The 14284-nt window shown below is 39.1% G+C and overlaps 1 protein-coding gene across 18 annotated transcripts in view; it reads left to right on the top strand.

Moving 5' to 3' along the window:
- TENM2 (teneurin transmembrane protein 2) overlaps positions 1-14284 on the top strand; it is a 1545179-nt gene that overhangs the window by 1183943 nt on the left and 346952 nt on the right. For 13 of the 18 annotated variants that reach the window (XM_072145937.1, XM_072145941.1, XM_072145939.1 and 10 more), the window contains one exon: positions 646-756. The exons of the other annotated variants lie outside the window; for them this stretch is intronic. In XM_072145937.1, coding sequence (XP_072002038.1) covers positions 646-756 — 111 coding nt within the window. The remainder of the gene's footprint in view (positions 1-645; positions 757-14284) is intronic. 18 annotated transcript variants of the gene reach the window in all.

Below are 14284 nucleotides of genomic sequence, written 5' to 3'. Positions count from 1 at the left end.
GGATGTGTGTCAACTACCTAGGGAGGAAATTGTACCAGAGATTCATCAATTTGCCATGATGTGGTTGTTACATTGATACATACCACCTGCATAAACATTATGTGCAACCTTCATAGAAATGGTTTTCCTCAATGGTTTTTTCAGCATGTCAAAGAATTTGAAATACTTGTATTTAGCTGGCCTTCAGATTCTCCCCCATCAGATTCCTTAAGTCCAAGACCCCAACTTACAGCATACCTAAGCTTAAAGAAGCATCATCATCCCGACGGCCCGCCCCCCTTTCAAATCTTTGTCCCAGCGGCACAAAACGGAAATCGTTGGGATGTCCAACATAAGTGCGGTCCGCGGGGCCCCTAGTAAATGAGCCGCAAAGTGTCCTAAATAGTAGTAACATGACCCCCAAAAAACATTCTAAGAAGCGTGGCACCATTTTTAGGCATGTTTCGAACCCTTGGACCATAATAGGCACAATGTTAGGGCTGCGAAACATCACTGTAGTTACTTGAGGACATTTTTACCCGCTAGCCAAAGTTATATGCAATTAAATTAAACTCAGCAAAGGGGTTTTGTGTGAGTGCCACAGATTAAGGTCTAGAAGGGAATTCTTTATTTGTGTTATTATTATTTTATTTCTTTTTATAACAGAACTCGCAGAAGGACAAAGAGAGGGAGATGGAGAAACATATATACTCTACCTCCAAACTGAGGCATCTACACTGCTGAGGGAGGGAGACAAAAAACAAAGATTTCTAGGAGGTAAATGTGTTGTATTAAGTGTAATATAAATGAAAAGTCTGATTCATTGAACACAAGCCAAATCCTTATATCTATGCTGTTTCTTTTGCAACATAAAAGTATGTTAGATATTTTTTTTTTATATATATATATATATATATATATATATATATATATATATATATATATATATATATATATATATATATATAGGCCAATTCAGTGAAATTCAACAGATTACATAGTTTCAGAACTAATCAGTTCAAAAAGGCATTTGATGTGTAGTGTAGAGATTATTTCTATCCTACAGTTCCCATAAGAGCTCAATAAGGTCATATTTGGACATTTAGCAGTGCTTCTGGTAATTATTTTTGTGCCTACACAATCATCGCACCATGTGGGCATGGAGGGGCGCGGCCACCAGTGGAGTGGGCAGACACATATGTTCTTGCCCTGTGCCTTCATACTTTTTAAAAAACCTGGACCTTCCTTAGTTTTGCCCATTGTCACAGCCAATGTCTCTTAATGTATCCGCTGCGACAGTAGAGGGTTTGTCAATAAATCAGGCACAATTAAATATGTATAATATCTCCATGCAATGATACATCAATTGCTCCAGATAAAGATAGTGGGGGAGTTTTATCAGAAGTGTCTGGGAATAGAACTGTTCCAGTTGCCAATTGAAACCAAACAGAGCTCAGCTTTCATTTTCCCACAGCTGTTTATAAAATAAAGCTGAACTCTGATTGGTTTCTATGGGTAACTAGAACCAATTTTCCCTCAGACATTTCTGATTAATCTCCCTTAGTATATTTGTGTCATGATGAGCATTAATGTTACTGCCATACTGTGTATAGATGACTGCTTGTATCATCTCTGAGAAAAATGCCAAGCAATTGGTGCTCAATATTACATAGATGGGGGTCCAAAAGCTGAGTACCAGCTAAACTTTGCAGGCCTGGAGTGTTGAACTTGCCAATCTGGTTTGAATAATCTATTGCAAAGACCGTTGATCAATAAATGAATTGCAGAATGGGCCTGATCATTTGTAATAGAGACAGTAAATAGTCTCAAATGGCTCTTCATTTTAAAAGACAACTTTTAAGATAAGATAAGATAATCCTTTATTAGTCTCACAATGGGGAAATTCACAGAGATGTACTTCAAAGTAGCCATATAGTCTGTAGATACAGCTGTCAGGAGGTGTTTATTAAGGTCTATGTGACAATTTTCTAGACATTCTCTGTGGCCTGTGCATAGGTAATTGTGCGCAGAGGGGAGTCGATAGGTACATTTACCTATTGCTGATGGGTTTCTGTAAGAGATGGGCGAATTTTTCAAAAATTTGATTTGCTGAGTTCGACAAATTTTCCGACAAAATTTGTTTTGACTCGAAATGTATCATGGCGAATCACATCAAAAAACAGGTATTTCCTGGCTGCAGAGAACATGAAGGGTGTTGTAGAATATGTGCCATGCTCAAATATGCATAGGGAGCATGGTTTGGTCTTCAAACAATGCTGTGTTTTAGTATGACATGCACATGACAACCGCCATTCTTAGAATTGCTTCACTCTTCAATTCCATGGGCACTTACGGGGGCCAACCTGACCAAATAAGTGAAGCGGGAACGCAGCCTGACAAGCTCGAAAGGACTGAGCTGAGGGCCAAGATTCCACTATAACATCAAAGAGTGCACTCTTTTTACACTGACATCAGATGATTCCATAGATTATGACAGAACCTGTTCTGTTAAATGCTGATACATGTAGAAACTCCCCAAAAGAGTGGAGAGGGTGTTGGCAGTAATTTAGCATTGGTGTCACTGATCATTTTGCCCTTCTTTTCATCCATTAGTGTCTGCTTTCAATCGGTCAATAATGCATCAGTATTGCTAAAGCCAAAAACAAACAGGAGCTGATCCAAAGCAGAAATGACCAGTAAACGGGATATTTGCATGTGCTCTGTGTTCTGTATGCACTCCTGCTTATGGCTATCAATCCTGAATCCTTCTAACAGATGAAATGAAGGGGAAAACCAAACAGTGGCAACGTCATAGAGTGGTGGAGGGTGAAAACAGCATTATGGAAATCACATGGTGTTCCAGGGAGACAGTGGTCAGTTGGCAGCAGCATGATTAGGCCGCAGAGTAGCAACAACATGGTAGGTCACAATGTGACACAATGACAGAGTGTGGAGGTGGCGGCAGAAGCAGCAGCAGGAGGTCAGAGAGTGGCACAATCACAGTGTGTGTAGGTGGGTGGCAACAGTAGCATCAGCATGAGGCCAGAGAGTGGCACAATGACAAATTCTGGTGATGTTGGCAACATGGTAGGCCACAATGTGGCACAATGACAGTGTGTGGAGGTGTCGGCAGCAGCAGGAGGTCAGAAAGTGGCACAATGACAAATTCTGGAGGTGCCAGCAACATTGCAGGCTACAGAGTGCCACAATGACAAAGTGTAGAGGTGGCGGCAGATTTCTTGATATCAACTTTAGCAACAAAAAAACGAACACCTTGGACTTTGAGCAAAAATCACTTCATCAGCTACTGCGTACAAGCAGCTAGACGCTAGAGACAGCACATGCAGTTTGAAATGACGGGATTGCAAATGGTCGTCTGTTTTTAATAGGGCTTTAACATCACATGCCGGGCGCTGATTGGCTTACATGTCTGCACATGTGATCGAGGGTGTTCCTTTCTTCTTCGCAGAGTTCTCTGACCCAGGTAACATGTTGTGCTCAAGGCCATTTTGCTAATATAGGGGAAAAAAATAACTTTTGCCAAGAATCACCGTAAACTTCAGATTTGTGAAGAACCAAAGTTTTCCTGAAATGCTAAACAAATTCCACTTCGTTAGAATCGATTCGCTCATCTCTAGTGGCCCATGTAAACTGCAGAATTTATGTATGTATGTATGTATATATATATATATATATATATATATATATATATATATATATATATATATATATATATATACACTCACCGGCCACTTTATTAGGTACACCATGCTCAATTCTTCGTGGCATAGATTCAACAAGGTGCTGCTGGATGCATTCCTCAGAGATTTTGGTCCATATTGACATGATGGCATCACACAGTTGCCGCAGATTTGTCGGCTGCACATCCATGATGCGAATCTCCCGTTCCACCACATGCTAGTAACGGGTTGGACCCCCTTTTGCCTTCAGAACTGCCTCAATTCTTCGTGGCATAGATTCAACAAGGTGCTGGATGCATTCCTCAGAGATTTTGGTCCATATTGACATGATGGCATCACACAGTTGCCGCAGATTTGTCGGCTGCACATCCATGATGCGAATCTCCCGTTCCACCACATCCCAAAGATGCTCTATTGGATTGAGATCTGGTGACTGTGGAGGCCATTTGACAGTGACCTCTTTGTCATGTTCAAGAAGCCAGTCTGAGATGATTCCAGCTTTATGACATGGCGCATTATCCTGCTGAAAGTAGCCATCAGATGTTGGGTACATTGTGGTCATAAAGGGATGGACATGGTCAGCAACAATACTCAGGTAGGCTGTGGCGTTGCAACGATGCTCAATTGGTACCAAGGGGCCCAAAGAGTGCCAAGAAAATATTCCCCACACCATGACACCACCACCACCAGCCTGAAACGTTGATACAAGGCAGGATGGATCCATGCTTCCATGTTGTTGACGCCAAATTCTGACCCTACCATCCGAATGTCGCAGCAGAAATCGAGACTCATTAGACCAGGCAACATTTTTCCAATCTTCTACTGTCCAATTTCGATGAGCTTGTGCAAATTGTAGCCTCAGTTTCCTGTTCTTAGCTGAAACTTGACTAATAGAAATAAGTCCCGATAGATTAATTCTTCTCTAATTATCATGTTGGATTTTTCAACATCTGACAAACGCTTCTACACACAACAGGTAGTGGATATCAGTGGATGTCCACCAAAAAATGTAAGTGTATGGGCAGCCTAAAAATGTGATTTTAAGATGGGTCTGCTGTTAGACATGTAGACATTGGAGAGCCTCATCATCATCTATTGTTAGTTTGCTCTCAGTGCTTAATGATATGAGTGTTCCTCGGGCGTTCCTGCTTTGTTTTATGTAAGTCATGAAATAACCACTCATGGATATTATTAATCTATGACACACTTCCCTTGTTATATTTGATGTGCGTGTGAACATCGACAGAAGTTGTAGGCCCTATCTGCATACTGTTTATTAATTTTATTATTGTTTATATAAGGCCTATTTTGATCTATTATTCGGCACAAGACTCAATATGGGAATTTGTGCAGTTTATGCTATAGTACTTGATCTCCTAAGCTGAAATGACTTATTTGTCACTGAGGAAATGGCTCAGTGCCACTCTGCGGCAAACACAGAAGTGAAAATATTGGAACATTTGTTACTTTTAAAACAGTTTGAAGAGAATTTTGCTCATAAACTTGCCTGTCTTTCACTCACAGTAAATTGCAAATCATATATTTGTTCCTAAAATGTAATTGCACTTTAGAAAAGGCTATTATTACTACAGTATTAGTGTCTTCAGAATGACATGATATAAATGTCTTTACTGTAATCCCGCTCTATATCTATTTGGCAACCCCTGGGTCACAATCTGTAACTGCAGCTTCCTTGGGTTTTGGGAGTAAACAGGGTCAGCAGTCTAGTCTGTCATGACCAGGGTACTTAGACAAAAGGCATGGGCAAAACTGAGTCTGTGCCCTGGTTGTAGGGAAGCTCAGCTATAAATTTATAATGGCTCTACAGTCAGCAAGATTAGCCCTTGGTCACAGACTCATCAGAGCCCTGTGCCACAGGCGGACCATACTGCAGGGACAGGATTCTTTGCATCATATGATGTTAGGGATCCCTGTCCCCCCCCCCTCTTAACAGCAGTGCAACTGATCAAAGTATTGATGCTGCTATTTAGAGGGGTAAGCAAAGAATCATTACATCTCGTGATGCAGAGCAGCTCATGACACATGACTCTAACCGGTTTGTGATAATGGGCTACCGTGAACCTGCCCTTAGTAAGAGTAAAAGATGGGCAATACATATGAAGAACATATGTTGCATGCTCCATCCAGCACTTTCTCATGGTAGCAGAAAAATAATTTTCAGTAATTACAGAAAAATAAGGGTGAACATTGTATGCTTCTAACACACGCATGAATCACAGCTTTGCAGTCTGCTTCTTGGTGGTTAATAATTAACATTCCTGTCAATTTTCATTGTGCAGTGAAGTGCAGTTTAAACGGTAGGCTGGCAACACATTTTGGAGACAAGCACACACATATACCTGCACATGACAAGATTGTAAATTAGCCAGTTTGGAGGATGCCAGGAATAAAATGTTCTCATTGCTAAGATTCATAATGTAGATAAATGAGTATTCTTCAGACCAAGCTTCTCTTGTTATAATACACTCCATACCAGAGGATAGGGTCAATGAGCTTTGACAAGAGATCTGATCCCAAGATACCTTTCCACATAAAAATGAGGCGAGCCAACAAGCAAGCAGTGGTAAAGAAAAAAGAAATGTAGAAAAGCTCTAATTAGGTTTGCATTACAGGTTGTGCTGAATGTTTTCATTTCCTGTCTAAATGAGGCCAGATTTGTGAAGTTTTGCAATAGGAAACCATTATTCAAATGCAAATGGTATGAAGATGGAAAGATATATATTTCTTACATTTTTTAAAAAGGTTGTCCAGCCACAAAAAGATAATAAAATGGATGTACTTCAACTGTAAAATCTCCAAAAGGTTATTCAGTAACATTATATACTTTCAAACCTGCCCGAATATTGAATTCCACATAATTTTCAGCATAGGCAGGAAGCGTTCTCCCTCTCTCTCTGTTAGTAATGTGCTGCAGGTATTCTTGTTCTATATCTAAACCACTTTGTACTGCACAGATGATACTGATCTAGGCCCAGTTCACACCAGCGTTTTCACTTTGATCACAAAAATAATAACAGAAGACTAATGGATCCACTAAAATATCCATTGATTTTATTGCACTTTAAATGGATTCCTTTAGTGCCCCTTTGTCCCACTTCTATTAGGCTCTGATTAGTGTTTCCTTTATTTGAGCTGAAAATTGGAAAGAAACCAATGCAGAACCTTTTTTTCCAACTGAATGGTAGCAAAAAGGCTGCAAAAGGATACTAAAAGAAGCCATTCAACAGAGTTATTAGCCAAGACCTTTTCTGCATGTCAGCGAGCAAGAGGAGGCCTCGCCAATAATTAGACCAATGTGGAAGTGCCAGGAGCATAAAGGATGGGGTATCAGGACCATTTACCAAATTGAAGGGGTTTCTAAAAGGAAACTTTACCAGGATAAGTACAACCTTACATGGTTATATATAAACGTCTCTCTGCAGCCAGCTGGAGCCATGGGTCATGCAACTCCCGAGCAGCAGGACTCATGACTTCCAGTTATGTTCGGTCTGTCCTGGTGGCTTCTGGCAGATGGAAGGGCCATGCAATATTTATTGTGGTAACCACTAGCATGTCTGTATTTGGAGGGACCTACCAAAGGCATCCACCTCTCCAACCAGTGATATGAGAGTGCTTATAATGGAGGCATTGTGCAAACAGTTATGACTGCACAGCCCTCTCCATCTGCAGAAACTAGCAGAACATGGGACATCACAGAAAGTTCTGCAGCCAGCTGGTCAGAGGTGGCTCCAGATGGCAACATATAAACATTATCAGGTTGCAAGTTCAATATGGGTTAACCTGTTAGTGTCTTGTACATTGTAAGTTTTTTTTATTAGTGGCCAATCCCTTTAAGGTACACTAGTTAAGTATTGAGATTTTTGAAAAGCTTACAGAGGATACCTTTTATGGTACGCTTCTCTCTAGAGGCAGTCGTACTAAAAGTTACATGCATAGTTCATATAATGGTTAAAGAAGAACATTGCAGAACAAAACCCATAAATGCCCCAGTAAAAATGTGTGTGCTCTAATGCAGCTTAGATATTCTGCAGAAAAGCAGTCTAAACACCAAGAGAGTGTGTCCTACCGTATTATATGTTTTTAAATTATGCTTTGTTATATGAATGTAATTTCATTATATTAAATTCCTGCACCCAGGATATACATCTCCTTTCCCCAAGCTATGTCTCTTAGTGCTGCACCATTTCTAAGTAAATATACTATAGTAATCTCCACTATAGAAATCCAGTTTCTGCAATCATTTTAGGACTAAAATCATACAAGCTCTTGCTAAATAGCCAATTCCTGATTGGGAAGCACTATTATTAAAATCCATAACAAATATATCTCATTCATGTCAGGTTGTTGAAAGGAAGATTTATTGGAGTTCCTGAGTTAGCAAATTGAATATATATCAGCTCCGTAGCAAGAAAGGGATTCTTTAAAATCAAGTTTTAGGTTTTCTCACACATGATCATTGGAAAAAGAAATTGTTCAGCCATGAGCTACCATCATGTGGAAAGTGGAAACTGTCTTATTGCTACTGTTGCTTCCAATACACTTGAAGAAGAAGTGATTTGTGGCTACTGCCAGCTTTTGTTGTTTCATCGGTCCTTTACATATCATTGGGTCTTCTAACGCATCTAGTACACAAGGAGCCCAGCAAATTAATGTTGACTAGAGTCGAGAGCTGAAAAGGTTTAAGCTCTAGAGACGTGTCAGCATCACTTAGCTTCCTTTTGGTTTTAACTTTCACTAAATCAACACTTTAGTTTGTCCTGAGATAATCAGAATAATTTTAGTCTTTATTGACCTGGAACATATCAAGGTTGAATATAGAATACATAAAAATGTAGTCAATAAAGCAAACAGCAAGATTAAGAGAGATCAATACAATAAATGTATATTAACCGACAGAGCTGCCACTAGGAATTTTGGGGCCCCTGATTGGCCAATTCCCATTGTATATTACTTCCCCCTCTTATTTTTGTGATGTGTGTAGTGCTAGTATAAGTCTAATATCATAGGCTATGGGCTGTAAAGAGATTGTGACCTCCCCATTGGTCTACAGTTTTTTTTTAATAAACTGACTTTTGTTGAATAAAAATACTAAAATAGTAAAACCTTTTGCACAGTAACTATAATATAATGTATTACATGTTCTACATAGATAAATTATCAGAACCAAAATTATTACATAGAAATAGGAACTAGAAACCAGATACCAGAAACAAGAATACTACACAGATATGGTACCCCAACCAAGTTTACTACTATGTATGTTATCAGAATCAAGGTTACTAAATGTGTTGCCAAAACCAAGACAACTACCTAGAATCAGCACCGGAATGACCTAAATTCAGAACCTGAACCAAAATTTAATACATAAATACATAAACAACACAGAATCTGACTATATAACACATCAGCTGGGGAATGATAGGCTATAAGTCTCTTAGTCTATAGTAATCAATGCACAGAAAAGGAAAGAAGAAAAACCCTAAAACTTACCGTAGCTTTTAATAATTTCATATAAAAATGTAAGAGAATGACCCAGACCATCAAATCTTCTAACTCTGTCTGGATGTGCACATCTACTTTTACAAGTTCAATAAAGTAGTTCCTGTTATTATTAAAAGCTAAGTTTTAGGGTTTTCCTTCCTTACCTAGATACATGACCAGAAACGAGCAGAGAGATAGCCTTTTACGGTGCCAGATTTATCACAGTGTCAGATGCTGGATGATGAACCTGATGTAGTATAAGACTGTCTCTATGTATCTTCCCCTTTAAAGGATAAGCTAACAGAAAGCAGAGCAGATGCTGCAGCTCATGGATAATACCAATACTTACTTTAAATATATTGACCGATGATCTCTTTAAAGAGAGGAGTCTCTTTCATTTTCTTCTTCTACACAGTAGACATGTCAGCTTATTTTAGCTAATTTAGCATCACAAAAATATTAGCACAAATTGAGCACTGTACTGCTGCACCCATAGAGAGTATTATTATACCCCAATAGTAGGCAATATAGCAACAGCTAATATAGTGAGAATTTCCCCATAGTAGCCATGGGGCCATTCAGCAGCCAATATAGTCACAGTGCTCACACAGTAACCAATAACCACAGTGTCCCCATAGTAGCCACGTCCCAGTGAGCTCCCATATTAGCTAAGTACTAGTTCCCCCTCCTGCCCATAGTGGCCAAAGCCCAGTGACCCAGTTCTTTAGTATACCCATTAATAGTAACAGTGTTCTCCCATAGTTTAAGAAAAATAAGTTAAACACAATACTTACCTGGTTTCTCTCTCTTCGGTTCGCATCCGATTGAGGAGCTGCGATGGTTGATGACATCATCATGCTTTCACTGGCGCTGGGTCAGCTCTGCATCAGCTCTGCATCTGTGACGCTGTGCCATGGGAAAGCAGTGAAGCAAACTAAAAGGTTCTGGTACTGGGTTTCTTCACTTTGTACAAGTAATCAGGAAGGAGGTGATAAAGGGACTGTTCTGGTTGGACCCATGACTGGAGCACCACTATTTCCCTCCTCTCCCACCCAATGCCGAACCTGCTAACCAATACTTGTAACATATGTGGAAAGGCACATAAAGTCAAACCAATCAGTTTTTTAACTGATTTAATTAAAGTTCCAGATCTGTGGCTTTGTTTTCATGTTGTGGACGCCCTTCACATTACTTGTGACCTTTCAAGGCATGTACCATTTTATCCATATTATATATGGATATACACATGCAGAAAATCTTTTAAACATATGAAATCATATTATATTTGCGAGGATTTATACTTTTTGATATTGGATTTAACATTGCATTCATTTCATTCTTTACTCTAGTATTTCTGCTGGAAAACTAGTGTAAGGTTTGCTTTGACTGTCCTATTATTTGAGAAATGCATAGTTTTGCTGATAACAACCCAGGCTCAATGTCTTCTGACAAAGCCGCCTAAACACACCCGAGTAGCTGCATTAGAAAATAGCTTGATAAGGCTGATTGAATTGAATCCATGGGTCCTGATTTACCGCTGCATCGGACATTAATAGCAAATGCCTTTTTCCCTTAACAACCTGTATTTTCTCTCTTAAGTGTAGATTAGGTTTCTAAATCTTCTATGTTTTGGAGATGTTGAAAAGCACTGGTGCCCTTGGGTCAAGTATTTCTTTTCTTGTACTGGCTCCGTATAAGAACGTAAGGATAAACCCATTGTGTCAGTATAAATAGCATTTGATTTCTCCATCTGGAATAGCAATCTGAGAAAAACAAGATTAATCATTGTAGCACATACTTATTGCACATACATTGCACAAGGTGCCTCCAAAGCGAAATCGGCACAGTTCTCCATTGTCAAAATAAATATATAAGATGAAATTTAACTTATAATGTATATTCCTCTATTAGTTACAGAAAAAAATATACTTTTTTATACTGAGTGACTGTCAACGAAGACTATATATATAAAGACATCCAAAAGAAAGAGTAAAGCAGATTGTAAGATCTAAATCCACTTCTCACACTGAAATGGTTAAAATGAAGTTGGGGCCTTTTTAGATCTATAAATGTATCTGCTCTTTTGTAAAAGCTTTCCAAAATAGGACAGTCTGTCTGTAGGAATTTGGGTCCTTTCAGCCAAAAGAGCATTAGGGAGGTTAACAACTATTGTTAGATGTCTGACTTCCCATCACAGTTTAAGAAATCGCAAAATTTGTCATTGGGGCTGAAGCCAAGAATTGTTCAAGCCATTGAAGTTCTTATACACCAAACTTGTAAAACCATGACTTTATGAACTTTGACTATGGTGCAAACAAAACGTTTGCTCTGGATATTTTAGCATACAATTGTCTAAAATATTTATTTATCTACAGCAAATTTTGCAGGGGACATAATATATGCTGGTAGATAGCGCTCACTGAGTATAAGAGATGAGCGAGTATACTCATCTAAGCTTGATGCTTTTTCGAGTATTAGCATACTCGAAACGGCTCGTTGCTCGGACGAGTATCTCGTCGGCTCGAGATCGAGCATTTACGAAACACAGTGAAGAACAGTGAAGATGAAACAATGAAAACAGTTAACACAGTGAACACAGGATCATTTAAGTAAAGAACACATTGAAAGAACACAGTGAAGAACACATTGCAGATGTTCCGTACATCTGCTAACTTATCCGAAGACACGCGTGCCGAACGGTGTTCTTCACAATTGTATGTGAAAACACCGTTCGGCACTCGTGTCTTCGGATAAGTTAGCAGATGTACGGAACATCTGCAATGTGTTCCTCCCTGTGTTTTTTCAATTTGTTCTTTCAGTGAAAACATCTGCAAACATCTGCAATGTGTTCTTCTTTAGTGTTCTTTCAATGTGTTCTTTCAGTGAAAAATGCTAGAGTCTCCCATTGACTTCATTGGGGTTCGTTATTCCATACAAGCAATCGAGCATCGGGAGAAGTTCGACCCAAGTAACGAGCATTCGAGCATTTTAGTGCTCGCTCATCTCTACTGAGTATGTAACGTAAATGCAATGAACAAGGAGTTGATCACAGAGCAAAAGAAAAGTGAAAAAATTGTTCATGCAACATTTGTATAATAACTATTCAACAGCATATTAAAAGGATTTAAAGGGAAATTTGTCATCAGGAGCCCTTTTTCTGTCTCCTCCATGTTCTCATTGAGAACAGTATGTACATTGCCTAAGGGTTTTTATAATAAAATTGTCTTTTTCTGATAAAAAGAAAAGTTAGATGGAAGTTTACCTTACCTTTTTTTTGCAGAGCAGTGTCCCATGGGAATGACCAGTGAGGAGTGGTTTCTCCTCCACTCTCAGGTAACTGGTCTGTCATGGGCATTTTTATAATTGTTAGTAGTTTCTGTTAACCTAGGGAGTTATTCTGACCGCCATATTACGGGTCAGGAAGGAATTTTTCACTGCTTTGGGCCGATTGGCATCAGCCTTGCAGGGGTTTTGCTTCTTCTGGATCAACACAATATCATGTATAGGTTGGACTTGATGGAATGATGTCTATTTGTAACCTCTTTTGCTATAATACTGTGAATTTGAAATAGACACATGATGGAGTGGTTCCCTGAGGGTGGAGGGAAACCGCTTCTCAATTACCACTTTCATGGGACACTGCTCTGCAGAGAGAAAGGTAATCTTTCATCATTTTTTTTTATTGGATAAAGCCAGTTTTAATATAAAATCACTTTGGCAAACTTATTTAACCCAAAATTTTAATGACATTTTAATAAAACCTCTGGCACAGATGTGAACTAGTCTAGGTTAGATTAGTCACAGTTGATCATTCATGTTAACTCTCTTACCCTACCTGCACATGAATAAATGGTTCAACGGACCATAGGCAACATATCTGTGGTCCCTCTTTTGTGGCCTATGAGTCATCGGCTTGAGTTGAAAAGTTTGAGATGGGCAGGAATAGGACCTTGTCTGAGGCATAGGCAGTCAGACTCACACACCGGGTGATGGAAACCGTGAGCATGAACCCATTGAAATGAATTTGTCTGTGTGCTTTCCATTGAATTTACAGGTAGACAAAAAAAATAAGTGTGCAGGATGACTACTTCTACATTATCATTTATTGATATTAATAACATTTTCAATCTTTCAGTTTTATTTCTAATTCTTATAGTTTTTTTTTAGAGTAGAAAGAAAAGCTTCTTGTGCAATATATGTTGAATATTTAGTAACCCTCTAAGTGATAAATGAAGATATGCTTTATTGGAGTTAGATAATTAAATGAGCTATGAATTGGAATAGGAGGATTGCCTCAATAAACAGGCTCACTGAGAAGGGAACTCCATCCCTGGAAGCAGCTGTAAAGAGCTAGCCAGCAGGCATGCTGGGAGCTGGAGTAACCTAACCCAAGGCTCTCAAGGATATCCTAGACCAATCTTGTCTGCCCAACAGAATACGTAATCACTTTTATTAGTTATTGCCCACATAATTTTTTACAGTGAAACGTCAACTTAGGACATAGTGAATGGCATACAGCCTGCTTCAAATAAAGTGTGTACGTTGTTGTAGAGGGTTGAGGAATACATGGCATTTCTCTTAAGTTTAACCATAACATGCCTCCTAACATTAGAAAACTGTGCCCCATGCATATATCTGATCACATGAAATCACAGCAGCCTTCATGGACTTCTACTTCTCACCATTCTCCATGGAATTCTACATTTCCACATCCTCCTTGCTGTCATGCAAGGTCTTGTCAATAGCCATGTCAATAGCGGTAACCTATAGATTTTGATGCTACATTAACAATACATAATTGTACAAATAAGAATATTACAAGTAACCACATGATCATTGATCAAGAGGCAAGGACTCACAGTGTTAAACGGTTGTATTGCTGACTGGAGTTGTCAGTAAAGCTACAGTCATAAAGCAAAAGCAGTGCATGTGATATTTACACTCCTGACATAACTTCAATGTCTGGTAAATGGCTTCATAAAGTGTATCTACAGGCGGTCCCCTACTTAAGAACACCCGACTTACAGACGACCCCTAATTACAAATGGACCTCTTGATGTTGGTAATTTTCCGTACTTTAGTCCCAGGCTACAATGATCAGC

Source organism: Engystomops pustulosus, chromosome 4 (assembly GCF_040894005.1).
Source record: "Engystomops pustulosus chromosome 4, aEngPut4.maternal, whole genome shotgun sequence".
Lineage (NCBI taxonomy): Eukaryota > Metazoa > Chordata > Amphibia > Anura > Leptodactylidae > Engystomops > Engystomops pustulosus.
This window is presented reverse-complemented; position numbering and strand designations above follow the sequence as displayed.